This window comes from Rhincodon typus, chromosome 6 (genome assembly GCF_021869965.1).
Source record: "Rhincodon typus isolate 14 chromosome 6, sRhiTyp1.1, whole genome shotgun sequence".
Lineage (NCBI taxonomy): Eukaryota > Metazoa > Chordata > Chondrichthyes > Orectolobiformes > Rhincodontidae > Rhincodon > Rhincodon typus.
Genome location: NC_063337.1, coordinates 23,159,074 through 23,186,453, shown reverse-complemented (window position 1 = coordinate 23,186,453; position 27,380 = coordinate 23,159,074). Strand labels below are relative to the sequence as shown.

The following is a 27,380-nucleotide window of genomic DNA, read 5'->3' as shown; positions in this document are numbered from 1 at the left end:
TGTTTGTTTCCTCTCCACCTATCCTCTCCTCTATCCCTCTTCTATCCGCCTCCCACTCTCTCCCTATTTATTTCAAAACCCCCTAGGCCCGAAACGTCAGCCTCTCTGCTCCTATGATGCTGCTTGGCCTGCTGTGTTCATCCAGCCCTGCACCTTGTTGTCTCGGATTCTCCAGCATCTGCAGTTCCTACTATCTCTGCTTGTTTTGAAGAGTTTAGTGATCAGATTAAGTTGTGGAGATTTTGTTTTTTTTATAGTTCCCCGAATAAATGCTCCCTTTAATATGAATTGTGGCCCAACGATGAAAGGAGATTTTCAGATTTGCACACTGGTTAACTGATCTCAATTGAGACAACAACAGGCATGGCCATTGCAATCGCAACGCAATGAAGGGTTATGGGGAAAAGGCAGAAAAATGGGATCGAGGATTATTAAGATATCAATCATCTCATTGAATAGTGGAGTGCTTTTGATAAGCTGAGTGGCCTGCTTCTGCTCCTAAACAGGGCTAGCCTCCCTGTCTAGCCAAAGAGAGAGAAATTGAGCAGGGCTCCAGTCCCTGACCTTTATCCAGTGCACTTGCCGTAAATACAATCTGCATTTGACTGATTCCATTGACTATGATCAAATTTCCCACGAGCATTGATTTTTCTTCTGTTTAGAAACAGAGAAAGAGCATGAAATTTTACCCTTGCAAAGGCATCTGAAATTTCAATAGGTCAATCAATACCAAGAACTTTGTCAAATATGATGCTGAAGCCACTCATTCTTTTTTTTTCAATATAGTATTCTAGTGTTGTACCACATGCTGACCTGGGGCTTGGCGATCCTGCTATTGGTTGAAGGTGTAGCCATGCTTTATTATCCATCCATTTCCAGGTTAGTAATTTCAGGAATTAGAAACAATTGCTCACTTCTGACTCTTGGGTTTCAAAAATATGATGCAGTTGCAGAATATGCTATTTTTTTCCAATATTGTCTAATACTGATATATACTCAGCAGCTCACATATTCTCCAACAAAGGCAATAGCAGAATTTTAACCCTCGGTGCTTCTTTTAAAAATTATTAGTGGAAGGGATGGCTTTCAAGATTTTTGACTGCTCAAAAATAGTCTCCATGTGAATGTAAAATGAAATAAATAGAGGGACAACATCATCCTGTGCTACCAATGTAAAAACTTGAACTGGGTTTATTTTTGAAGTGCTACGCCATGGTAACCCTTCTCTGTAACACACCATCATTGCCACATGATATTTATGGGCAGACAAAAAAGTACCTGTATTGAATTTCAGATGATTAATATAAACTTGAATCTTTTCCAGCTGTCAGAATGGACTAGAACATGCAATCCCTCACTACATCACAACCTACATACCTCTGTTGCTAGTTCTGCTTGTTAACCCCATACTGTTTGGGAAGACTGCTTCTGCAGGTATGACTTCCACAAATATTGCTTAACGTTGGTTTCATTTATTTACTGCAGCATGCTTAAAAAGTGAACCACCACGGTTTCTGCAGCCATGCATGTACAAAGTTCTTCCAAGTTACTGGTTTGTACTCCTTGTTGACTTCCAGTGAGGTATAGGTAACAGCACTACAATGGACTCTGTGCCCTGACTGAAAGGTAAGGAAGCAGCCCTGGTGATAGCCAGTCTATCTCTTCATAAAGCCATAAGACCTGGGAGCAGAAGTAGGCTGTTCGGCCCATTCACTCAGATCCACAAATCAGTGAGATTGAGTCTGACCTGATAATCCTCATCTCCACTTTCCTGCCTTATCCCCATAACCTCTGTTTCCCTTACTGTCCAGCTGAAAATGTTTGCCTGAATGTAGAGCTCGCTGCAATGCACCTCATTGTTGATTTCATACGCCAGCACTTGTTTGCAAGCCCCTTGCATGAATAATGTCCAAATGCATGGTATGGTTTTCCCCTGTGAAGGGGCAATCCAGCAAAAAGGCAGCATTATCAGAGATACCAGGCTCAACTCTCCAATCGCGCACACAGACACAGTCAGAAACATTTTCTATTATAACATTCACGCTGTGGCAAAAGGTGACTTATTTAATATTATCCCTCTTGGCCATTCAACAACATGAAACCAAGTTTTAAAAACCCTGGAGTGTTTTTCCCTTCTTTTCTAAATGATCTTTTCACACTTGAATATGAGTTGTCGTCTTGTAATCTGGTGCGTAGGAACCATGTGACCCATGACAGCCCATATGCTTGCAATTTTATGGATGAATGAGAATGGAAATCATGTGATTTATAACCTCCATTACTAGTGATTAGTCCGGGGAACCAATGCCTCAAAATCAAAATGCCAATAGTGTGAATGCATTGGGCATCTTACTGTGATCAGCCTTTACTGTCAGCTAATACTTTGCATCTGGCTGGATTGCTTAAGAGTCTTTAAATGTTTGAGGTGAATTTTTTATTTAAGTGTCTGGAGTGGGTGATGGGCACAGATTTATCTATGCAACTGGGTGAGTGAATGTAACAGAAAGTTATTTTTGTATTAGTTTGGATGAGGGCCAGATGATGGTTGGTGAACAGCGTGAATCTATTTAAGGATTCAGTCATCCTCTTTTTAATTCATAAGCACCATCATGTGAGATCCATTCATTCACTAAAGAAACCTCATGATGACATTGCCGTTTGCAGCACTTTCAACACTCTTCTGTTTGTTATCACTGCTACTGGCATTCAGTCTGCATTTCACCAATCGCACTATTGAAAAGTCATTTCAATTCAAATGGTTTGAAACTTCATCTGTTTGTGATAGAATTGACATTTTTGAGTATACCATTGCATCAGGTTCAAAGGAAATACGTTTTATTTTTCAGTTGCCTCACTATTGAAGGGAAGGCAAGGCATATATACAGAAAATGAAAGGCGTTTGGGGAGTCAGATTAAGTTAAGATTTTTCAAGATTCTGCTTGTATGTTTTATTTGGTAAGGCACAGTTATGTATTTATGAGAATTGTTGATTATCACATGCTGAAGTGAAATTACCTGCCTATTTATTTTTCTCCAAATATGAACTAGTGATAAGCATGTAAAAAGTGGTGTTGGATACTAGCATCTTAAACATTATTCAAGGCTGTGAATTGGATCATAGTGCATTCATTTCTTCAATCCTGCTCTCCTAATGACTGCCTGACTGATTTATTACCTAACTCTATGTACTTCGATAGCTTTGCCGAGTATAAAACCTACATCAAACACATCTTTTGAAATTTTCAATTGAGCTGTATTGGTTCACAAAGCAGGAACCCAGGCTAGTACTTCAACTGATTACAAAGCCCATAGAGTCATACAGCACGGAAACAGATCCTTTTGTCCAACTCGTTCATGCTGAACAAGTTTCCCAAATGAAACTAGCCACCCCTTGCCTATGTTTGGCCCATAACCCTCTAAACGTTTTCTTTCCACGTACCTGTTCAAAGGTCTTTTAGATGTTGTAATTGTACTCGTCTCTACCACATCCTCTGGCAGTTCATTCTACATACAAACCACCCTCAGTGTGAAAATGTTGTCTGTCAGGTCCCTTTTAAATCTTTCTCCTTTTACCTTAAAAATATGTCTCCTATTTTTGAACTCGCCCACCCGAGAGAAAGGACCTTTGGTATTCACCTTATTTATACCCCTCGTGACTTAATAAACCTCCAAAAAGTCACCCTTCTACCTCCTACGTTCCAATGAAAAAGGTCCCAGCCTAACCAGCCTCTCCTTGTATCTCAAACCCTTTTACCCCAGCACAGAAGCCAGTATTCTAGTGTAATCTGGGTTCTGCCAAACAGTGCCATCCACAATTCCCAATAAAGTACTGATGGCTAAGGGAGTAAACTCCCTATAAAATCTGGAATGGAGGGCTATTTGGCAGTTGGTGTTTCCTTCAAGTTAGACTCTTCCAGCAACTCTGCAATTGACTAGACCGTAGATGGTTCGGTTTTCCTCTTGTGTCTGCAGAGCAATTTACAAGGTCAAAAGTGAAGGGGGTTGGGATGTAAGATACAGGTGCTAGGCAAGTCTGCAGTTCCTACAAACATGCCTAGGCTTTTTGTTTTTAATTCATGGGATGTGGGTATCGCTGACTGGGCCAGCATTTATTGCCCGTCCCCAGTTTCACTTGAGAAGGTGGTGGTGAGCTGCCTTCTTAAGCTGTTGCAGTCCACCAGCTGTAGATTGACCCACAATGCTGTTAGTGAGGGAATTCAGGATTTTGACTCAGCAACCGTGAAGGAACGACGATTATATTTCCAGATGAAGATGGTGAGTGGCTTGGATGGGAACTTGCAGGTAGTGGTATTCATATGTATCTGCTGCCCTTGCTCCTGTAGATGAAATTGGTCGTGGGTTTGGAAGGTGCTGTCTGAGGAACTTTGGTGAATTTCCACTGCGTATCATGTAGATAGTAGACATTGCTGCTGCTACTGAGCGTCAGTGGTGGAGGGAGTGAATGTTTGTAGATGTGGTGTCAGTCAAGCAGGCTGCTTTGTCCTGGATAGTGTCAAGCTTCTTGAGTGTTGATTAAAAAGGCACTCACCCAGGCAAGTGGGGAATATTCCACCACACTCCAGGTTTGTGCCTTGTAGATGGATTTTTAAGAGTCAGGAGGAGCATTTCTCATTGCAAGATTCCTACCCTCTGACCCGAATACTTGTAAGGCCAATAGATTAATATGATAGTTCAGCTTTTAGTCAATGGTAACCCAAAGGATGTTGATAGTGGGAGATTCAGCAATGGTGAATGCCAATAGTTCACGATTAGATTCTCTCTTGTTGAAGATGGTCATTGCCTGGTACTTGTGTGCTAGTCAGCCTAAGCCTGGATATTGTCCAAGTCTTGCTGCATTTGCTGGTTTTGTATCTGAGGATTTGTGAATGGTGTTGAGCATTCTGCAGTGATCAGTGGACATTCTACCTGTGACCTTTTTATGATAGAGGGAATTGGTGAAACTGCTGGAGGTTGTTGGGCCTAGGATGCTATCTTGCAGTGATTCTGGAGCTGGGAGGACTGATTTCCAACAACTGTAACCTCCCTTCGTGCCAGGTATGACTTTAACCAATGGAAATTCCCATTGACTCCAGTTTTGCTGGAGCTCCTTAATATCACACTCAGTCAAGTTCAGCCTTGATATCAAGAGCAGCTTCTCTCTCTTCTACTCTAGAATGCAGCATCTTTGTTCATGTTTGCACCAAGGCTGCAGTGAGGTCAGGAGCTGAGAGGTCCTGACGGAACCCAATCATAGCATCAGCTAGCAAGTTATTGCTGAACTGGTGCTGCTTAATAGCACTGTTGATGACACCATGCATCACTTTTATTGATGATCGAGATGAAACTGGAAAATTGCCCAGGTATGTCCTATCCACCAAAAACTGGACAAATCCAACCCAGTCAAATATTGTTTCATCAGTCTACTCTTGATTATAATCAAGATGAAAGTGTTGTCACGCAGCACTTGTTCAGCAGTTAACTGACTGTCAAATTTGGCTTCATAAAAACATAGGCAATAGAGTTCACCTCAAACGGGAAACGAGAATGACTCACTGCCTCTGCCCTCTAACCAGCATTTGATCAAGGACCCCTGCCAAAATTGGAAATCCGGGGAAATATTTCCACCAGCTGGAGACATACCAGTGTAAAAGAAGGAGTTTGTGGTGGTTGGAGGTCAGTCATCCCAGCTCCAGGATATCTCGGCAGGAGTTCCTTAGCCAACTGTCTTCACCTGCTTCATCAATGACTTTCCCTCCATCATAAGGTTAGAAGTGGGGATGTTCGCCGATTGATTGTTCAATGCTCAGCACCATTCATGACTTCCGACATTCAAACACAATGAGACCTGAAGAACATGCAGCCTCTGGCAGAAAAGTGGCGAATTACAATCACCACACAAATGCCAGGCAATCAATCGTTGCATTTGACATTCAATGGCATTATCTTGGCTGAATCTCTCACTGTCAACAGTTTATTGGTTGCCATTTATCAAGAATTGAACTGGACCAGGTATATAAATACGGCAGCTACAAGAGAAGGTCGTGGGTTGGGAATTCTGCAGCGAGCACTGATTCCCTAAAGCCTGTTCAGCATCTACAAGGCATAATTCAGGACTGTGAGGGAATATTCTCCACTTGCCTGGATCTGTGCAGCTCCAACAACACTTGAAGCTTGATATCCAGGAGTGAACAGTCTGATTTTTTTTTTCCCAGTGCTCCTCCAGCACTGACTATGCAGCAGCAGTATGTATCATATACAAGATGCACCACAGCATCTCATCAGAGCTCCATCAACATTACCTTCCACATCCAGGAGGGATGAGTGAAGCATCACCACCTGTATACTCCCTTCCAAGCCCCACACGTTCTTTCGGAATGATTTTGCTGTCCCTTCACTGTGTTGCTGGGTCAAAATCCTGGTGCTCCTTTCCTAACCACACTATGGGTGTGACAGCAGTGGTTCACCACCAACTTCCCAAAGAAAATTTTACAGATGGGCAATAAATGCTGACCCGCATCCTGTAAATCAGAACCGTGTGGAAGCAGGGTCATTTGGCCCATCAAGTCCACACTGACCCCCTGAAGGGCAGCCCACCCAGACTCATCTCCCCCACCCTTTCCTATCTCTGTAACCCTACATTTCCCATGGCCAATTCACCTAGCCTGCACATCCCTGAACACTACGGGCAATTTAGCACAGCCAGTCCACCTAACCTGCACATCTTTGGAGTGTTGAAGGAAACCGGAGTACCTGGAGGAAACCCACGCAGACACATGGAGAATGTGCAAACTCCACACAGTCAGTCACCCAAGGGTGGAATCGAACCTGGTCCCTGGCACGGTGGGGCAGCAGTGCTAACCACTGAGCTACTGTGCCACCCACTGAAAAAATATTATTTTAACAAACTAATCTGGGCTAATAATCCATTGTGGATGCAATAATAATGCAGCCTGTTCCGGTCGTTCAGGACACATTGTACCATACAGTGCAGAAGAGACCCTTCAGCCCATCGATTCTGTACTGCCAAAAATACCCTACTCCCTACACAATTCCCGCTTGATTGTTATGACATTGTGTTAATCCAAGTATTTTTTAAAAAGTTCTGACTTTACCTGCCTTAACAACCCTATCAGGCAGTGCATTCCAGACCCCCACCATCCTCTGGGTGAAATTCATTTTCCTCAAATTCCCTCTAAACCTTTTGCCTCTTGTTTTAAACATATGCCCCTATGATCTTGACCATTTTGGCTAGGGGGAACAGCTGCTTTCTATTTATTCTGCCCATACCCTTCACAATCTTATCCGGTTCTATCAGGTGCCCCATTCTTCCATCAGCCTTCTCTGCTTGAAAGACAACGACCCAAGCTTATCCAGCCTCTCCTCTTGGCTGTAAAGCTCCATCTCAAGCATCATTCTGGTGAATCTCCTCTGCACCCCTTACCAGGGCACTCAATTACCCCATGGCCAATGACCTGGTCCATCTTCCTCCTTCAATCAATACTGTTGAAAAATAAATTTACTGACCCTCCATCTCTTTACTGTTTGCATCTTGTGAACCCATTGCCGGAGACATGATTTCAGAGTTTGCTCATGATCAGCATGGAGGTTTTTATATCTTACAGTTTTTATTTTGTAAGAAGAGTCAGATTTGTACAGCCAGAGTCATGAAAGGCCCCCTGAGTCAGGAGCCTGTTTAGAATATGCTCAGTCATGGTAATTCAATTTCAATAGAATAATTACAGTTTAATACTTTTTATAAAGAGCTCTGGCTATTAATAGATTAAATAAGCCAGTAATAAGATTTGTAAAGCAACTGTAAATCTACATTGGTTTATGTTTGGGGAAAACAATCATAATTTTTACACCAAAACATTTGATTTGAAGTATTTGTTCGCCACTTTGAGATGGTAGATTTTGTTTTACTGTGGTAGGATTCTTCTATGAGCAAAATGATAGTCATACTTAAATGCATTAGTCATTGCATAGTAAGTAACTTACTGCATGTTATAAAATTGGAGACAGTAATCAGACACTACATGAATGGAAGCAGTATCCTTTTTGCTTTCTTTGCATTGCCATTATTTTACTCAAAATTTTCACATGCCTTTCCCTTTCTTCACAGCTGGCTTCCAAACCTCATCAATGAGGGTCTTTTATTCTACCTTGAGCTGCAGCCAGACATGAACCGAGAGCTGCTAAAGAATGTCAAGAATGCGGCTTTGATCACATGGTTTACAATGGTAAAGTAAGACTGTGCAGATAGCTTTGGTATCCTAGAACTGAAACACACATTAGTGGACCCAGCATGATGTTCATAAGCATAAGACTTGATAAATTTTGTCCCATTCTGCTGTTGATTTTATCTTGGATAAGCTGTGTTAATGAAAAAATACAATAAACTAAGTAAGCTTGGAATCCACTCTGCTAATTATATCGCTGTGCATCATGACACAAAATTTCCTTCAAAGCCTACCTTTCAGTTTTCAGGGGTTCCCAAATCATTCTTATTAACTTATTCATCAGTTGATGCTGTCACATTGTGATAATCCCTCTTGTAATTGTGTAGACAAATGACATGCACACGCACACACCCCAAAACCCTGACCCACGCACCCACATGCACACATATGACATACATACACACACCGCACATGCACACGCACACACTCCAAAACACCCGCTTATACATGCGAGCATGGGACACCTTTTGTTCCCAACCACCCAAATCTCCACTTTCAGATTCTTTTTGTCCTTTTCTCCACCCTAGGATGGTTTCTTCCTTGCCTTCCCACCCCCAATGAGGGCTCTTAGCCTGACCACTCCACCCCACCTTGTGGTCTGTTTCTTCTCCTCCTCCCCATTCCTTCATGTGGCCTCCCCACCACCTCCCCTTGCAAGCCTTTAGTCCCTGACCAGCCCCTCAACCTTTTTATGGCTTTGTTTTCCTGCCTGATCTACACTGCCCCAAAGACCCTGCACAACACTGTCTCTCCACCCCCACTCCAGAAACTGACAGATGGAATTCCCACTGGCTCACCATTCCCAAGAAAAAGTACTTGGCCTCGGTGACTTTTCCTGGATTGGCCATCCCCTGGTGTTTTGGGGATTTCTGCAGGGAGTTTGCCCATTGACCCTAGCCCTCCTTGTATTCTGAGCACTGCCACTAATGAAAACAGTTTTACCCTTTTTTGGGATGAACTCAGTGGTTCCATTCAAATAGTGAATTGTTGTGGGGAGCCTTTTAGCAGCTCCTGGCCTAGGACCTACACAACCACTTGACCAATATGTTCTCCATATTTGGTAGGGTAAATACCGGTGATGTTTTTAAAAAAAAAAATGTGAATCTTCTGAGTGCAGACTAATTATCCTGCCATGAGCTAATAATTTGTACTCGCTTAGGAAGAGCTGATTAAAAGTACAGTGAATCAAATGCACTGCAAAAGACTAATTAACCAAGTGGTTAAATACAGCGTAATATCTTTGGCAAAGCAAACCAAGGTTCTGTTGAGTCTGTTGGGGGCCTTTTTGCCAAGTATATCCAATGTAATTATGATGTTACAAATCACATGTCTCCTCTAACAGGCAAAGATTTTAAGATGCCATTTTACTACCAATGGGAATTGACAAAATCCAGAAAATCTACTGTGGATCATTTTAATTGAGAGGACATGTTAGCAGGACAGGAATGTCCCAGTTTGGTTAGTGCTCAATCGTCTGAGGCTTGGGCATGACATGAGTGCCTCTGAGCTGGAGAAAGAGGAAAGCAGTGGACGTGGATATTGGGTGAAGGCTGTATATGGATCATTGCCATCGCCAAGTATCAGGTTCTCTAGGTTCACATAGTGGGGTCACTTTGTAACATTAAAAAAGATTTGTTTGTTTCCATGGCAGCAGACTGCAATGTTGTTGGTACTCCGGGAAACACATGACATCATTAATCAACTTCAACTTCTAACCCAACAATGAGGTTCAGGTCTGGTGTATCAGGATCCTAGTGTGAATTAGCCAGTGACAAGACAAAACTCTTGCATGTTTTAAACCACTCTATCTGTAGTAACTGCATTTCATTGTGCAAATGGTTTCTCCTCTGACTCTGTGTTAATCAAAATGGAGCCTGTTATCCACAGATAAATGAGAATTCAGTAAAGTGACACTCTCCTGTAAATGGGTTTCCTTCCCAACAGCGTAGGCATGGAATTGAAAGCCAGCAGGAACAGTAGACAGGCAGGCTGAGTGAAAAGTACCCTGCATACCCCTCAGTCCACTGCTCCAGCACAGAACATGATCATGGGCTACAATGCAACGCTGCTGGTCTACAGGCACAGTGATTATAATGTGCAAAGGCCCTGCCCTTGCTCGAGGTGATCCAGGGAGTGTTCAGCTGTCATGCTGTGTGATTCAGTCCAGGATTGGGATGTGCAGTGCAGTGATAAAGTTGTTGCTGACTAACCCACCATACTCAGCAGTGGCCCAGGGTCTCTCTAAACCTAACACTAATTGCAAAGAGGGAGACTATGTTTCACAGGAGGCCTCTAAGCATATCAAGGAATTGGGTGCACATGATATTAGATGTACAATGTCAGAGTGTGAGCCTGCAAGAAACTGTCTGCAGTGCCTCAAAAAGCACAATGACCTCTCTCAAATGGTAACAGTCATTGAAGGTATCTTCAAGTTCCATCATCAACCTGCTATACCACCACCCAACTCCACTCAATGGGTTCCTATTACTCACCTACTTGGGATTTGTTTCTAACATTCTTATTCTCCCCCACCACCTCACAGTTACACCTGATACAACCTCTCATCAACATGTCTCAGCTTCCACACACTTCCAGCAATTTAACTCTGAAAGGTGCATCCCTTAAATATATTTCAACCTTTTCACTGACATACACCGCTACCACACCACCTCCCCTCTTTCGGCACAGGAGGTTAGAGAAGAGAGTTGGTGGAGGATAGGAATGCTGGCATCTCCTCAGCCCCTTTGGGGAAGTGCTACTGTGAATTATCAATGTAGCAGTGACTGAGGCCATCACATCACTGAAACCTTCTCCAACCCCACTTACAACCTGCAATCGCTTAGGAAATTGCAGTTGATGTGACCATGGACCTCCTGCTTTCCACCCATCTCTTTCTGCCCTTCTCTCACCCCACCGTCTCCTTCTACATTTATGCTTTCAGATACTCAAGAACTGTTGTCTGATCAGCCAGAGGAGTGTGGTAATGAAGAGCAAGAACAAGTTTGATGAAGGAGCATTGTCATTTGATCCATCAGTGGCAGCTACCAGTTCAGATATTGGCACTGTGTACCCAAGAGGGTGGCATAGAAGTGAAATCAGCATGGAATGAACTATGCAGCATGAATATGCAGCAGCAAGGCCAGTGGAAAAGAATAACATCTATTCTTGCTTCCTGGATAGCAAGGCCACTGATGTACTGCTTCAGAGTACTCAGATGAGGACGTTAATAGGTGACATTCAGAGTACTGTCATGACTTGGGTTTTATAAGTTGGTTATGCTTTGAATTGTCTATTTGAAGTTAAATGGAATATTTTTGGAGACAGGACTTTGACCTCCTACAAAATCTGCTTGGAGGCAACTCAAGTGACCTGGTTGCCAAGGACTCAGTATCCTTCCTATTCATGTAACCCCCCACCTCCATCCGTGGCAGAGATAGATGTGTTATAGTCCTTCTTTTGCATTGTTCATTTGAGTCAGGACAGCTTTTTGAGGAGACGTGGTTCATGGCATCTCAGAGATGCAATAAAAAAGTAAGCTCTATAGTGACAAAAGTAAGTGCCAAAAAAGGTCATTTGTTCATTTATATTATTTACACTATATTGTATGGGCTTGCTAACTGATTCTGCTGTATGAGCTGTTCCCCATGATGATGGTTGCTGCCACAATTGTCTTTAAGTGTAGAAAACCAGAAAGCCTGCATGGTCTAACATGCTAGAGGAAACTCCATTTCTAGTCGAACCATGAGTCACTTGTAATGAACAAGTCTAGCTATTGCATGTTAGCAACTAATTACAGTTCAAAGAGCAGTACAGCACAGGAACATCCCCTATTCCCAATTCCTTCGCCTCCGCCGCATCTGCTCCCAGGATGAGGCATTCCACTCCCATACATCTCAGATGTCCTCGTTTCTCAAGGACTGCAACATCCCCCCCTCAGTGGTCGAGAACACCCTCGACCGTGTCTCCCGCATTTCCCGCAACTCATCCCTCACACCCCGTACCCGCAATAACAACCAAAACAGAATCCCCCTCGTCCTCACGCACCACCCCACCAACCTCCGGATCCAACGCATCCTCCTCCGACACTTCCGCCATCTGCAATCCGACCCCACCACCTTATCTGCTTTCCGGAGGGACCACTCTCTCAGGGACTCCCTTGTCCGCTCCACACTCCCCTCTAGCCCCACCACACCCGGCACTTTGCCCTGCAACTGCAGGTAGTGCTACACCTGCCCCTACACCTCCCCCCTCACCCCCATCCCAGGCCCCAAGAAGACTTTCCACATCAAGCAGATGTTCACCTGCACATCTGCTAATGTGGTATACTGTATCCGCTGTTCCCATTGTGGCCTCCTCTACATCGAGGAAAGCAAGCGTAGGCTTGGGGACCGCTTTGCAGAACACCTACGCTTGGTTTGCACTAAACAACTGCACCTCCTAGTCGCGAATCATTTCAACTCCCCCTCCCATTCCTCAGACGACATGTCCATCCTGGGCCTCCTGCAGTGCCACAACGATGCTACCCAAAGGTTGCAGGAACAGCACCTCATTCAGCTCGGGAACCCTGCAACCCAATAGTATCAATGTGGACTTCACAAGCTTCAAAATCTCCCCTCCCCCTACCGCATCCCAAAACCAGCCCAGCTTGTCCCCGCCTCCCTAACCTGTCCCTCCTCCCACCTCAAGCCCCACTCCCATCTCCTACCTACTAACCTCATCCCGCCCCCTTGACCTGTCCATCCTCCCTGGACTGATCTATCTCCTCCCTAACTCCCCACCTACACTCACCTTTACTGGCTCCATCCCTGCCTCTTTGACCAGTCTGCCTCCTCTCCACCTATCTTCTCCTCTATGCATCTTCTACCTGCCTCCCCCTCTCTCCCTATTTATTTCAGAACCCCCTTCCCATTCCCTATTTCTGAAGAAGGGTCTAGGCCTGAAACGTCAGCCTTCCTGCTCCTCTGATGCTGCTTGGCCTGCTGTGTTCATCCAACTCTACACCTTGTTTTCTCCAGCACACGAACAGGTTCTTCGGCCCACCAAGACTCTGTGCCTACACATGATGCCTTTCTAAACTAAAAACTAAATGTCATTTTGCCTCTATACTGTCCATATCCTTTTATTCCCTGCCTACTCATTTATCTGTTAAAATGCCTCTTAAACGTGCTATTGGATCTGTCTCCACCATCTCCTCTGGCAACGCATTCCACTCACTATATTTAAAAAAAACTTGTCTCCCACATCTCCTCTAAAGTTTCATGTTTTATCTTAAACCCATGTCTCCTGGTAATTGATATTTCTACCCTGGGTAAAAGACTCCGACGATCCGTTCTATCCATGGCTCTCATAATTTGGTAAACTTCTATCAGGTCTCTCCTCATCTTTCGTTCAAATGAATACAAGTTTATCCAATCTCTCTTCAGAGCTAATACCCTCCAAACCAAGCAACACATCCTGTTAAACTGTTTCTGTACCCTCTCTAAAATCTCCCCATCCTTCTGTTAGTGTGACAAACAGAATTGTACAGGAATATTCCAAATGTGGCCTAACTAAAGCTCCACACAGTTTCAACGTGACTCGATAATTTTTATGCTCAGTGCCCTGAACAATAACAACAAATATGCTGTGTACCTTCTTGACCACCTTATCCACTTGTATTGCCACTTTCGGGAAAGTATGCACCTTTATGCCTAGATTCTAAGGGTTTTGCCATTTGCTGAATGATCACTGCACGAATCCCACTTTTCGTAGCTTTAATAAATGATTCTCACGTAATTTCCTGGATTTACTGTGATTCCTGCTCCTGACTTAAAATGCATTCATTCCTCCCTTTATTGTGGCTCTTGTGAAGGATCACCTGCCTTTTTCAGGCTGTGCGAAGTCTTCCAAACTCTCTGTCCACATTATGGCTTTAATTACTGGTCTCATGACGTCCCCCTGGGTCTGTAACTTCGGATCAATGGTTCTTTCGTGGCCCTTTAATTCCTTTCTGTAGCCATGCCTTGTGGCGCCCACTCACTATCGCAGCAACAAATAAATTTTTTACATTCTTGCCTTTCCAGCCTGGATACTGAATCACTTTAAAATTACCCTGCCAGTGATTTTAAGCTTTGCTTGTGGAATCTCCAGTGTCTCTTCTCTCACCGCGATTCAAGACAGCTCCCACAGATCACTGCCTGGCACTGTGGTCTTGTCTGTGCTTTGGAGTCGCAAACTATCCATTCCCAGGAAATACCAAATCTCCTGTTGCAATGCATCTATCACTAGGTCTGAAAGCTTTTACCGTTCACTGAAGGACTCCTCCTTGATAACCCTTGCTCTGATGTAAAGCTAGGTCTAAAGATTTCGCACCATGTGTTGTGTAAGCAGTCAAATCAAATCTACTCCACTGCCTACCATGTTACAAGGTAGTCGCCATAGTCCCAGACGACAGTAAGTTTGTGCTCTCATTTGAGAGAGACAGTTGGTGATGATTTTAACTTCAAGGTCACCATGGCTCAGACTAGGGACAAGGTCAAGAGGCTGGACCTATTGTGGTGACCCCTGTCAATGTGGGGATTCAACCTGCACTGTTGGCATCACTCTGCTTCACCAACCAGCTGTCCAGCCAACTGAGCCCCATGTCATATGGCAGTATCAGCTCACTGCGCTGTATGAAGTGTTGCCCATGATGAAGTTGCTGCCACCATCCTCTAATTGCTCCTCTGATGCTGCTTGGCCTGCTGTGTTCATCCAGCTCTACACCTTGTTATCTCAAACTACAGAGCCTGCTTGGTCTAATGTGGTAGACAAACTGGTCAAACTAGGAAAGTCTCTTAAAATGAATAAATGATATATTGTCACATTTATATCTTGAAGATACAATGAAAAGTGTTTTGTCACCACAATCTGGAGCCATTTTGAGCTATAAAAAGAGATTACTTAAATAAGAGTTCATCTTCTGTTGAAACTGAGGTCTCAAGCACAGCTTCAGGCTTCTGCAAGGTGCTGCAGCTCTCAAGGTGTCCCGTTCCGGAACGGCAATGAGACACCAATTCCCAGGAGATCCTGGCTGTGCTGCCATCTGACACCACCAGGAGTCCACGCTGCAGGCACTGCAGCCGCTGCCGCCAGGAGTCCCGATCCACACTGTCAATGCTGCAGCTACCATCCCACCAACACCACTCCAGCCTCAAAGATAAAGAAAGAAAAGAAAAAGCAGAGGATGAAAAGTACTTGGGAAGAGGATGCTGCCAGCCTGGAACAGATGGGCTCTGACCAGCTTACCTATCGTGCTGGCCCCACCATCTTTTTGTTTATTAACAAGCCTTGTTAATTACATGTTTAGAAACTAGTTACAGGTTATATTTAATGTTGTCATAGAGACTTTGAGGAGGGGCAGATATTAGGTTTCAATCCTTTTGTGAGCTGGAGGTGTTCTCTCAAGAAGTCCATATGACATCATCAGGGTGTTGGTGCTAATTGGCATTGTTCAGTATTAACCCTTTCAGACACATGTCCTTTCCATTTTGGACAAACTCATTTTACTACAAGACAATAAAAGTGCCAATCATTCTAAAGCTTTAAAGTATCAATAGCAGAAATTGCAATCCTTGAATCTACTTTAAAGCTTGTGTAAATAAACACTAGGCTAAGGACCTTGTGCCACAGGGGTACTGTCCCAACACCTGAACCAAGAAACTTGGGTTCAAGTCTCCCCTGCTCCAGCCGTGTGTAATAACATCTCTGAACAGGCTGATTAGGAAAATAGGGTAAATTCTAGGCTAGAAGGTATTGGTAGCAGACTGTTTGCTGCGACGGGTTGCCTCCAGGCAACTAGAGGCACTACAGTCGGTATTTGCTGCAATTAAGGCATAAATAGAGCAGTATATTGAATCGAGTGAAAAATGTCTTGTGTGAAAACCAAGTTACCCACTATTCAGTCTTCGCATCACAGGAAAGAAACAGGTGATTCAAGCTCATGGCATTAAGGTAGATAATCATTTTGCACTATCCCCATATCTGACTATGTCATTTACTGTACAGAAATTTATTTGTCTCTGCCTTGAACATAACCTATGACTAAGCTTCCACAGCCGTCTGGGGTGGAGAATTCCAAATATTCGCTACAGTCTGAGTGAAGGATAGCCTCTCCTTTCAGTTCCAAATATCTTGACCCATATTCTAAGACTGCCCCAGTTCTAGTCACTTGCTGCATTCCCTGTATAGAACAGACATTTTCCCTTCAGTAAGGGGCACCAAAAATGCGCTCAATACTCCCGGTGTGGTCTCACTGAGTTTCTAGACAATTGAAGCAAAACATTTTGCTCTTGCACTCAAACCCTCTTGTGATAAAAGCCAACGTACCATTTGGCTCCCTAATTACTTGCTGCACCTGCATGTTAGCTGTTAGCTAAAAAAATAAGGGGTCATCATTTGAAACCGAGATCTTTTATTCTGACAGAGTCTCATAACCCGCTGGAATTTCTCTTCCCAAGTAGCAGTGGAGGCAGGGAAATGGAATGTTTTAAGGCAGAGTAGACACATTGTTGAATAACAAGGAGGCCGGAGAGTAAAGAAGATAACCAGAGAGGAATTGGATTGAAGCTGCAATCAAATTAGCCATGATCTTATCAAATGGTGGAAGGGTCAAGTGGTTCACTGCTGATCCTAAAACTAATGTTCTTAAAAATGTAATATTTAATCTTTTAAAATTTTTACCTTTTCAGTTTTTCTGTTCTTAATGTAAAATTTAAGAGGAGAGCATTATCTAGTGGCATTATATATAAATGGAGCAAACAGCAACTTTTCACTGAAATTGCTATTGCATAAGCTGCTGTACTTGGTTTTCTACTGGTGTATTTATGTACAGCAGACACCAGGGGGTGGACTTGAGCCATCTTTGGCTGCATTCATGAACAAGGCTGACTGTAACTTAGCCACTGCTTGATGCAGTAGCAGCTTTTTTTATAAATATATGGTGCTTTACAATGACATTTCAGCAGGAGTTCCCAAACCTGCACTTGCAATTATAGTGAAAGATTGGAGCAATATTCAGAGGAATAGGTTAAATGATGTTACACACTATATCCTGACCCTTGTGCTCAGCTTCTATGAGATAACGGCTACATACCTCCAGACGCTGTTACAGGAATGAATTACAATACGTCCCTTTTCTCATTTTGAGGGGTACCCTAAACAATCCTGTCTTTCAAAACCTTAAGCTACTTTGTTCTGAACACTAATGAAAAATGACATGTGTCTGCAAGTTGTCAGTGAAAGTAATTATTGTTCCTTAGCTCAGCTCATTTGCATTTCCACCAGGGTAGTGCTCAGTGTAAATCTTGTGCAACATGTAACAAGCAGTCTGCTGGATTATTTGGAAATCAGTGCCGTGTTTTAAGAAGACAGTTCTTAACAGCTGTAAACCAAGGGACAAAGCAGCTAAGGAAAATGCAATGTTTGGCTCACTCAATTAACTTCAGGGGAAGGGTTACCGGATCTGAAATATTAACTCTGATTTTGTTTTCTTCACAGATGCTGCCAGACCAGCTGAGCTTTTCCAGCAACTTCTGTTTTTGTTCCTGATTTACAGTTCTTTTGGCTTTTATCAATTAACTTCACTGTTTTTCTCATAAATCAATTTTTTCCAACTTCTCAATGTCTACTGCAGCAACCTCTGGACCAAGCAGCCCACAAGGCACAGAGAAATACTGAATTTTTATAGATTCGGACATGGTGGTAGAAGCGAAGCTGATGAAAATGATCAATTATTATTGACCAAAAATAATTGATCACTTGGTCAAAAAGTTCTCAGTTGTGGGGGCTGCCCTGACGGATCAGTACCACTGGATTTGAATGATGGAGCAGGCCGTTCAGCCCCTCGAGTCTACTTCCCCAATCAGTCATTTCAGCCTCTAGGTGTACTATGGTAGGAAGGCCTTCTTTCCCCCTTGAGCCTTTGTGACAGTAGCAACAAGCTGTAGCACATCATTCAGCATATAATCCTGGATTTGGAAATATGTCAGCCTGCCTGGATACAGAGCTCTGTTTGCACTGGAAGACTGGTTTGGGAGGACCAAAGAGTGTCTTGCTGAGTTGATTATTCTCCAGCAGAAGTTGATGCTTCTGTTGGTGTTTGCACCTGGAACATCTCATTGAGGCAGTGAGTCATCCAGAACTGCTCCACACAATGGGGAGGCAGTGGTCTAGTGGTATTATCGCTGGACAGTTAATCCAGAGACCCAGATAATGTTCTGGGGACCCGGGTTTGAATCCCAGATGGTGGAATTTGAATTCAATAAATATCTAGAATTAAGAATCTAATGATAACCGTGAATCCATTGTCGATTGTTGGAAAAACCCATCTGGTTCACTAATGTCCTTTTGGGGAAGGAAACTGCCATCTTTACCTGGTCTGGCCTACATGTGACTCCAAATCCACAGCAATGTGGTTGACTCTCAACTGCCCTCTGGGCAAGTAGGGATGGGCAATAACTGCTGCCTAGTCAGCAACACCCTCATCCTGTGAATGAATAAAGGAAACTATCGAGTCTCTTTGTAGACTGTCTTTGCAAAAGCAAGTTCCACCAGGAAGAGGTGGGAAACGCTTTTCTCCATTGCAGCTAGCTGAGGGCAGTGTGTGATGGCTGAGGCTGTCATGAAGAATCTGGTAGGAAGGGTGTAAGAGCCTTTCTCACCACCAGGAAAGCCACATCTCAGAGCTGGTTTGAATGTTCTGGTGATGAGGCAATCTACCCAGATGGGTTTGATGGCCTGCTGAGGGAACCATTCAACAGAAATCATCATGTTGTTTTCCTGCAGGGCCTTGAGGATGTTCTGTGTGGCCTACTCCCTCGTGAACTTGTAAAAAGATGCCTTTGTGCAAAAACTTTACCATGATGGACAGGTGGTATGCCACTGTCCTGCAGGAAAGAATGTTTTGTCACGATGTGGTCAGAGCCAGCCTTCACAACATTGGGGACAGGTAGAAGCTCAGCATGTACAGAGAAATAGGTGAATTAGGTGCAGATGTAGGCTGTTTGGCTCTTCAACTCTGCTCTGCCGTTCAATGAGATCGTGCTGATCTGTGTGTTCTGAATTTCACATTCTCATCAATCCACAATTACCTATGATCCCCCAGCCTAACAAGATTCTATCTACCTGTGCCTCCTTCACCTTCTGAGGCAGACAGTTCCAAATTTGCAATTTCCGTTATCTCTGCCCTAAAAGAAAGCCCCTGAATTTTGAAAATATTCCTAGTTCAGGACATTCACCTCATCAAGACTATTCGGAATCTTATAGACTTCAATCTAATCACACATGATGGATGGTGTTTGCATATAGAGGGTCTTTGCAAAGCTTGATGCAACTGTGCGCACGCGCGCGCGCACACACACACACACACACACACACACACACGCACACACACACGCGCTGTCCGATTGCGTGACATGTTGGGTTCATTTCCTTTATTGAAATATTTGTATGTCATGTCACTGTGGACATGGTTTCACATGTTTGGTGTGCACTGCTGTGGGATCAGTATACGTCCTGGGAGAAGGAAAATTAAAATTGTTCGTGTGGAAGACCACTTTTTGAAGGGTATGGTGATTGAGATTAGTGCCATTTATGCTGAATGGATTGAGTCGTCAATTCATAAGATCTGTCTTGTATTCATTATTTGCTGTGTCGTTTACAGCTTAGAGTCTGCCACAAATTGCATATTTAACTTTTGTTGAATTTTGCGTTGTACAGTACGGATGATTATTCTGGGATGGTATTTAGTATTTGCTCTGTTTGATTCTTGGATAGTAAATACTCATCCGTTATAAACTGGAGAAATTTATGGTTTTATTCTTTCAGTAAAGGACTGTGATTTCAGATTTCTTGCCATTTTTAAACAAAAAAAGTCTTTACCAAGATTGTAACACTATTTATATATTTAAATGATGATATTCAGGACTGTAAGATGTTTACAGAGGGCCACAAAGAGAGGGAATTTGGAGGAATTGGGAATTTGGACTTCTACAGTGTGGTTTGATGCCACAACAGGAGGGATTCCTTGAGTGTTGGCGAAGTGGCAGAAATTACTTCAGTATAACAGTCCCTGTGGCAAATATGTACTTGCCCTGATTAAGCACTTGAAAAACACAATGATTGGTAACCAATCCCTTTCTCTATGTTTGCAAAAAAAAATTGCTCTGCCCCTTCCTTGAGGTGGATTTGTTTCTTATTTGACATGAAGGTTCATGTGAGCTCTAGTTTTGACACAAAGGGGCCAATTCAATTTCTTCATTGTCAACAACTCTGCTTGAAGTGGTGTTGAACTCCAATTAGAGACCACCTGGTCTGGGACAGGTTGACAGTGTAGGCCCAGCAGAATGGATGAGGCTGGAATTGTGTTCCATCCACTTCTTTACAATTTTTTTAAAGTTTGAGACTGTGTGTCTTTCCGATTGGTTGCTGATTTACTGTTTTACTGTTGTCACATGTACCGAGATACAGTGAAAAGTGTTGTTTTGTGTGCAATAAAGGCAGATTGTACAAAGTGCATCAAGGCAGCAGAACAGAGTGGAGGATACAGTGTTACAGCTGCAGAGAAGGTGCAGAAAGAGAGAGATCAACATTTAATTTGAGAGCTCTGTTCAAAAGTCTGATAACAATGGGGAAGAGCTGTTCTTGAATCTATTCATACATGTATTCAAACTTTTATATCCTCTGCCTGAAGAAGAGGGTGGAAATGAGTGTAACCAGGTGGGAGGGGTCTGATAATGTTGTTTGCTTTCCCGAAGCAGCGGGAAGTGTAGATGGAGTCAATGAATGGAAGGCTGGTTTGCAGGGCTTATCCTGATCAGCCATTGTAACTTCAGAAGATCCATGTGGATGAAACTAAATTTACAGTGGCCAATTTCAATTTCCAGGAAATGAGTTTAAAGGTGGGTTAATATTATCATCTTCCTTGCTGGCAACAATCACAGCATTGGGAAAGTGAATCCTTTCAAATGTTACTTTGATTCAGAATAGAGGCTATAGTTGTCGGAATGGTACTTCAGTGTTTTACATGATAGTCCTGTTGTGCTCACTATATCTGTAAACATAGTCCGGTTTGTCACAGAAAAACGTAGAAAATAAGAGTCTGCTGCACCATTTATAAATTATTATCCAACCCTGTACCCTATTCCCTCTTTCTGCCCATACCCCTTGATCCCTTTCGTCCTAAGAACTATATCTAACTCTTTGTTGCAAACACTCAATGTTTTGGCGTCAATTTTGTTTTATGGCAAGAGTATTCCACAGTCTCATCACCCTCTGGGTGAAAAATTTTCTCCTCCTCTCAGTCCTAAATGGCCTACCTTGTATCCTTGTGTACTCTAGCCCCTGGATCTGGATACCCTAGTCATTGGGAACATCCTTCCTGCATTTACCCTGTTAGAATTTTATAGGTTTCTATGAGGTTCCCCTCATCCTTCTGAACTCCAGTGACTAACTGACCCATTCTCTCTTTATACATCAGTCCTATCACCCCAGAAATCAGTCCGGTAAACCTTTGTTGCACTCCCTCTATAGCTAGAATATCCATCCTCAGATAAGGAGATCAGACCTCCATACAATACTCCAGGTGTGGTCTCACCAAAGCCCTGTGTAATTGCAGCAAGACAGCCCTGCTCTGTACTTGAATCCTGTTGGAATGAAGGCCAGCACACTATTTCTTCCTTCACCACCTTCTGTACCAGCGACTGGTGAACCAGGTCTTGTTGCTCTTCCCCTTTCCTAATCTATCTTGTTCAGACCATAATCTGCCTTTCTGTCTTTTTTTTTGTGCAGAGTATCCTGAATCCAATGCAAAGCTTTCTCAGCACGTTGGCCTTTTATGGTTGGACTGGATGGGATTTTGATTTCAGATTTCAAAAGAACGAGATTCAGTGGGAATTTCCAACGACTTCTACTACAGCCGAAAATGAGTATGACAATCCTGTGGCAGCTTCGCTCTATTACCACGATAACCTACAAGAACGTGAAAAGGTGATGACTGAAAATAGTCACGACAGTAATGATGAGCTTTGTGCCCTCTCTGAAGGTAATGGGAAAGCAAATGGTTTCTTTGCATCAAACTCCCCGGTCTATCAGGGGCTGTAACTGGTTTTCTCAAAGTACCCAGAATCATACCATGACTTCTGCTGCTAACCATTCTTCTTAATCACTTTGAAGGTTCCCTGCTGTTAAAGAATGGGAGAATGCCCAATCAATATTGATCTGTGGTCAACCAGCAGATGGTCTGCTGAAAGTGAAAATCTCTGCCTGATCCTCCTCCACAATTGGTTGATTATTGAGATGTTTCGCACAGTCTTCCCTTCAAACCCATTGATTTCCAGCATTTTTTTAAGACCACAGAACTCCTCACATCCCTCATTTTTCTTTTCTCCTGCTATCCCTGCATTTTTAATTCCAATCTCCACCTACCTAGAACCACATCATGATTTATGGGATCATTTCTGGCACTCCTTTAATCCATGTCTTGCAAAGGAGTTATCCTGGATGTCCTGACCAATATTACATCCCTCAATCCACATCAGAACAACAGGTTACCTTACTATTCTCACATTACTGTACTTTCTTTCTCCTCATTTTCTTTTTTGTTCATTTTTTTTGCATTCATTCTTTTGGTTCATTTGTTCCTCTCTTTCTTCCAAGATGGGGCCTGGTTGTTCCTTCGAGGTCCCTGAACTGGTCCCACTTGAAAAGTGCAGATCTCTTCCAATTCTAGCTTCTTGAGAACTTTAATTTGAATTGTTCCACATTGGAGGCCATGATTTCAGCTCTGGGATCGTTTGCACAAACCTCACTTCCCTCCTTTTTAAGATACTTCTTAAAACATATCCAGAATTGTAAACTCCTTACAGTGTGGAAGCAGGCCATTCAGTCAATCGAGTCCACACCGACCCTCCGAAGAGTATCCCATGGATAATCCACCCAGCCTGCACATCCCTGAACACAAGGGGCATTTTTTACAGCCAGTCCACCTAAACTGCACATCTTTGGACTGTGGGAGGAAACCCGCTCGGACATGGGGAGAATGTGCAAACTCCACACAGACAGTCGCCTGAGGCCAGAATCAAATCCAGGTCCCAAATGTTGTGAGGCAACAGTACTAACCACTGAGCCACCGTTCCACCCTACTTGACCTCTTTGACAAAGCTCTGGGTCATCTGCCCTAACATCTCCTTACATGACTTGGTGTCAAATTTGATTTTAAAAAAAACTGCAGTGAAGTGCTTTGAGACATTTTACTATGTTAAAGGTGCTATAAAAATGTGAGTTGTCGTTTCTCATTTTTATTACATATTTGATGCTGCATATTGTGGAGAGACGTTAACTCAAATGTCAGGAATTGCCCGAGTTCAAACTTGAGACTCTTTTTCTCGAAATCAGGTGATGGTCAGTAACTTGGACCAGGTCAGGTGGTACCCTGATTACTTTAAATACACTTTCAAAATCAAAGCAGAAATAACGATCATCAGTAACATGACAACACTGTTTTATATGATGCATTTTTAATGAAGCAATATTCCTTTTTTTAAAGAGATGTAAATGGATCAATCTCAAACAGTCTCGTGTGTTCCTTTAAAAACGTGTTTTCTGTGGATGGTGGTAATCTAAAAACAGAAACTACTGTTGTAACCCTTCAGCAGCTCTGTAGAGAGAGAGAAGAACAAAGTCGATGTTTCAGGTCAATGGCCCTTCATCAAAATTGAAATTAATATTAACCCTCTTCTCTCCTCAGTATGTAAGGCAATATCTGTGATGACCTCATTTTTCCAATTCCAAAGATTATGTTTTTGCATACACTGTCCATATAAATAAAGTCCCCTTTGCAGCCACAAGACGCTATACTCACTTTATCTGTGTTTCAACTAATAGCTATAACACAGCTCAGATTGCCTGTGTAATTCCTCATTGCATACAGTTATAAATGTATGTGGGAGTTTAAGACACTCAGCATCGAATGCCAATGGCTTATCAAAATGGAAGAAAAACAGCCCCAACCTCTTCAATCTATCCTCACAACTGAAGTTCCTCATTCCTGGAATGAGTTCTGCATTCATGTCTTTCCTATAATGTGGTTCCCACAACTGTACACGTACTCTAGGTGAAATTTAATAAGTGTTTTATATAAGATCAGCATCACTTGCTTGCTCTCATATTCTCTGCCGTTGTTAATAAAACCGAACATACTGTATGCTTTACTTACTGCTCTCTCAACCTGTCCTCCTATTTTTAGTGATCTGTGTCCATATTCATCTTGGTTCCTCAGCTTCTGTTTCCCCTTAGAATTGTAGCCCTTATCTTCTATTGTCTTTCACCATTCTTCCTCATACTTCTCTGCATTGAAACTCATTTGCCACCTATCCACCCATTCCATCAACTTGTCAATGTCCTTTTGGATTTCTACACTACCCTCCTCCTCTGTTTACAATTCTTCTAAGTTTTGTGTCATCTGCAAACTTTGAAATTGTTCCTTGCACACTGAGATCCAGATCATTAACATATGTGTGAGGAAAAGTAAGGGTCTCAATACTCCACTGCAAACCTTCCCCCAGCTCAAAAAATATCCATTCCTCTGTGTTTCCTAATACTCAGCCAATTTTGTATTCATGTTGTTACTGACCCTTTTATTCCATCAGCTATAACTTTCCTCACAAGTTTGTTGTTTGGCACTGTTTCAACAGCCTACTAAAAGTCCATGTACACTATATCAACAGCATTACCCTAATCATTTCTTTGTTACCTCTTTAAAACCTCCAGCAAGATACTTAAACATGATTTCCCCTTTAGAAATTCATCCCAACTCTTGCTAATCAATTCACCATTTTCCAAGTAACTACTAATTCTATCATGAATAATTGTCTCTAGAAGCTTCCCCATCACTAAAGTTAAGCTGACTGACCTATGATTGCTGGCTTTGTATTTTCATAGATTTGTTTGGATTTTAATCTTAAATGTCAACTGGATGTGATGAGGATTCTCCCACAGAGACATAGTAACAATCCAAATTCACTGATCGCAGGAACTCAGTCTCTCTGATACAGTGTTAGCGCCTTTTGTTCCTGATAAGTCTCCACATTTCTCTGCCAACGGATCAGGAAAGCTTGCACTCACAGAAATCACCTGAACTACGAAGTACAGAACTTCCTAGTAGCCTTGCCAAGAACTGTTCAGTGACCAGATATAATTTGAAGATGGTACAGTCAAATGGATGGATACCAACCACTTCAGTAGGAAAAATAAAAAGAGTTTTCGTAAAATAGTGAAAGGCTGGAAATTCTTGGTATTCAGAAGAACCTGTGTGTCCTCCGTAAGCAAACCACAGAAGGTTTAACAAACTGAAAAATGCTAAGTTTAACCACCCATGGCAGCCTCTCAATGGAGGAAGAATTGTGTTCTGAAAAGCAGGTGATCTCTTCACAATGCTCTTTGTCTTGGTGGAGTCCTCTCCTGTTCATGCCAGTGCTTGCAATCCCTCTGGTAGCTCTGCAACTATCTCCTCAGACTTAATGCTGTACAGTAGCATCTGATGCCTGATGGTCAACTCCAGAGCATCCTCATTAGCTTTGAGCTGCCTCCAGAGGCCTGCACTAGCCCAGTATTGGAGAGCCAGCTACCAGTGTGCAGATTCCTTACAGCCAGGTCACACATACCTACTGAGGGGGACAGGTGCTGCCCAGAATGGGGCCTCTTCGGAGATTATCAGTGTACCCTAGAGGCTGATGCTTGGAGCTTCAGAGGTTTCACAGGTAGGTAAGAAAGTAAGGATTATGAAGGACACTATGTTAATTTGAGCTGACCTCAGAGATACACACTTAGAACACACAAGCACTAGAGCCAATGTCAGCTGGTAACTAGCGTTGACCCTTAGTCCTTTCAAAATCAAGACACACATTCCTTCCGAAATGCTGCAAACCTTTGACTTACACCCATGGACACTCCCTCCCTCCGAGTCCTTCTCCTCCATTTGCAAGAGAGCACTATATGCCTTTTAGAATCTCCATTTTAAATTCATGTTCAATTCTGTCTTTCTTTATAAATTTCATTGTCCTCCTTTAGCCAAATATTGAAATTCACAGAATCCTCAGGCTTTTGTAAGCCTCTTTCAATGATCTAATAATATTTTTAACTACAATAAGCCATAAGAGTCTTACTTTTCCTGTTTGGTGTTTTGTCTTTGAAGAATGTATGTTTTTTTTAAAATCCATAATTAATTATCTAAAGGCTAACCAGTACCTATGAATCAAAACTTTTTATTTTTCCAATCCACCTCTGATAATGTCCTCCATCGACTTCAAAGTTGTTCTTGTTTGGATTTAAGATGCTAATTTCAGATTGAACTACATCTTTTTCAAACTTGATGAAAAATTGTCATGTAATTGTCATTTATCTGTAAAGTTTCTTTAGCATGAAGATTATTAATTAGCCCTTTCTCTTTGCATTATACCAGACATTAAATATCCTATGCTGTAGGATCGATGTTCCTCATCATGGTCCTCCAGAAAACCATCTTGAACACATTCCAGGAATTCTTTTTCCACAGCACTGGGGCTCACTTGATTTACCCAGTCTTTAAGTGTATCAAAATCACCCATCTACCTTAATACTTCTAAATACCTGATTTCATAGCATGGCCCACTATATCACTCCATTTGATTGTCTACCAATAATTGTTGCTCCATGCTATTTCTTAGACTTCCCAAACAGTTTCAACTTCCTATTCTTCCAATTGATGATCCTCCCTCATGAATGCATTGCTCTCAACTCATTGTCTTGTCTTTCTTGCCTGGCCTTTATAAATGTCAAATATCCTTTCATATCCAACCCTAGTCTTGGTCACTCAGTAGCTCCCTCAGGAGAGGAGATGCCTAGTAGTATTATTGCTAGATTATTAATCCAGAAACTCAGCTAATCTTCTGGGGAGATCCTCACAGTAGATGGTGGAATCTGAATTCAATTTTTTAAAACGGAATTAAGAGTCTACTGATGACTATGAAACCATTGCCGATTGTTGGATAAATACATCTGGTTCACCAATGTCCTCTGGGAAATATACCATCCTGTTCTGGCCTACACGTGACTCCAGCTTACAGCAATGTGGTTAACTCTTACCTG

General features: G+C 42.6%; 1 protein-coding gene across 2 annotated transcripts in view; it reads left to right on the top strand.

Moving 5' to 3' along the window:
* The window catches only part of gpr143 (G protein-coupled receptor 143), a 63,541-nt gene extending 38,005 nt beyond the window's left edge, over window positions 1-25,536 (top strand). Inside the window, exons 4-9 of one of the 2 annotated variants that reach the window (XM_048598175.1) lie at window positions 787-879; window positions 1,325-1,434; window positions 2,847-2,955; window positions 8,123-8,240; window positions 22,047-22,299; window positions 25,197-25,536. In XM_048598175.1, the coding sequence (XP_048454132.1) occupies window positions 787-879; window positions 1,325-1,434; window positions 2,847-2,955; window positions 8,123-8,240; window positions 22,047-22,299; window positions 25,197-25,213 (700 nt within the window). In that variant the 3' untranslated portion in view covers window positions 25,214-25,536. Of the gene's footprint in view, window positions 1-786; window positions 880-1,324; window positions 1,435-2,846; window positions 2,956-8,122; window positions 8,241-22,046; window positions 22,813-25,196 lie in introns of those variants that run through there. The other variant, XM_048598174.1, reaches the window with a different exon arrangement.
* Window positions 25,537-27,380: the final 1,844 nt, after the last annotated feature.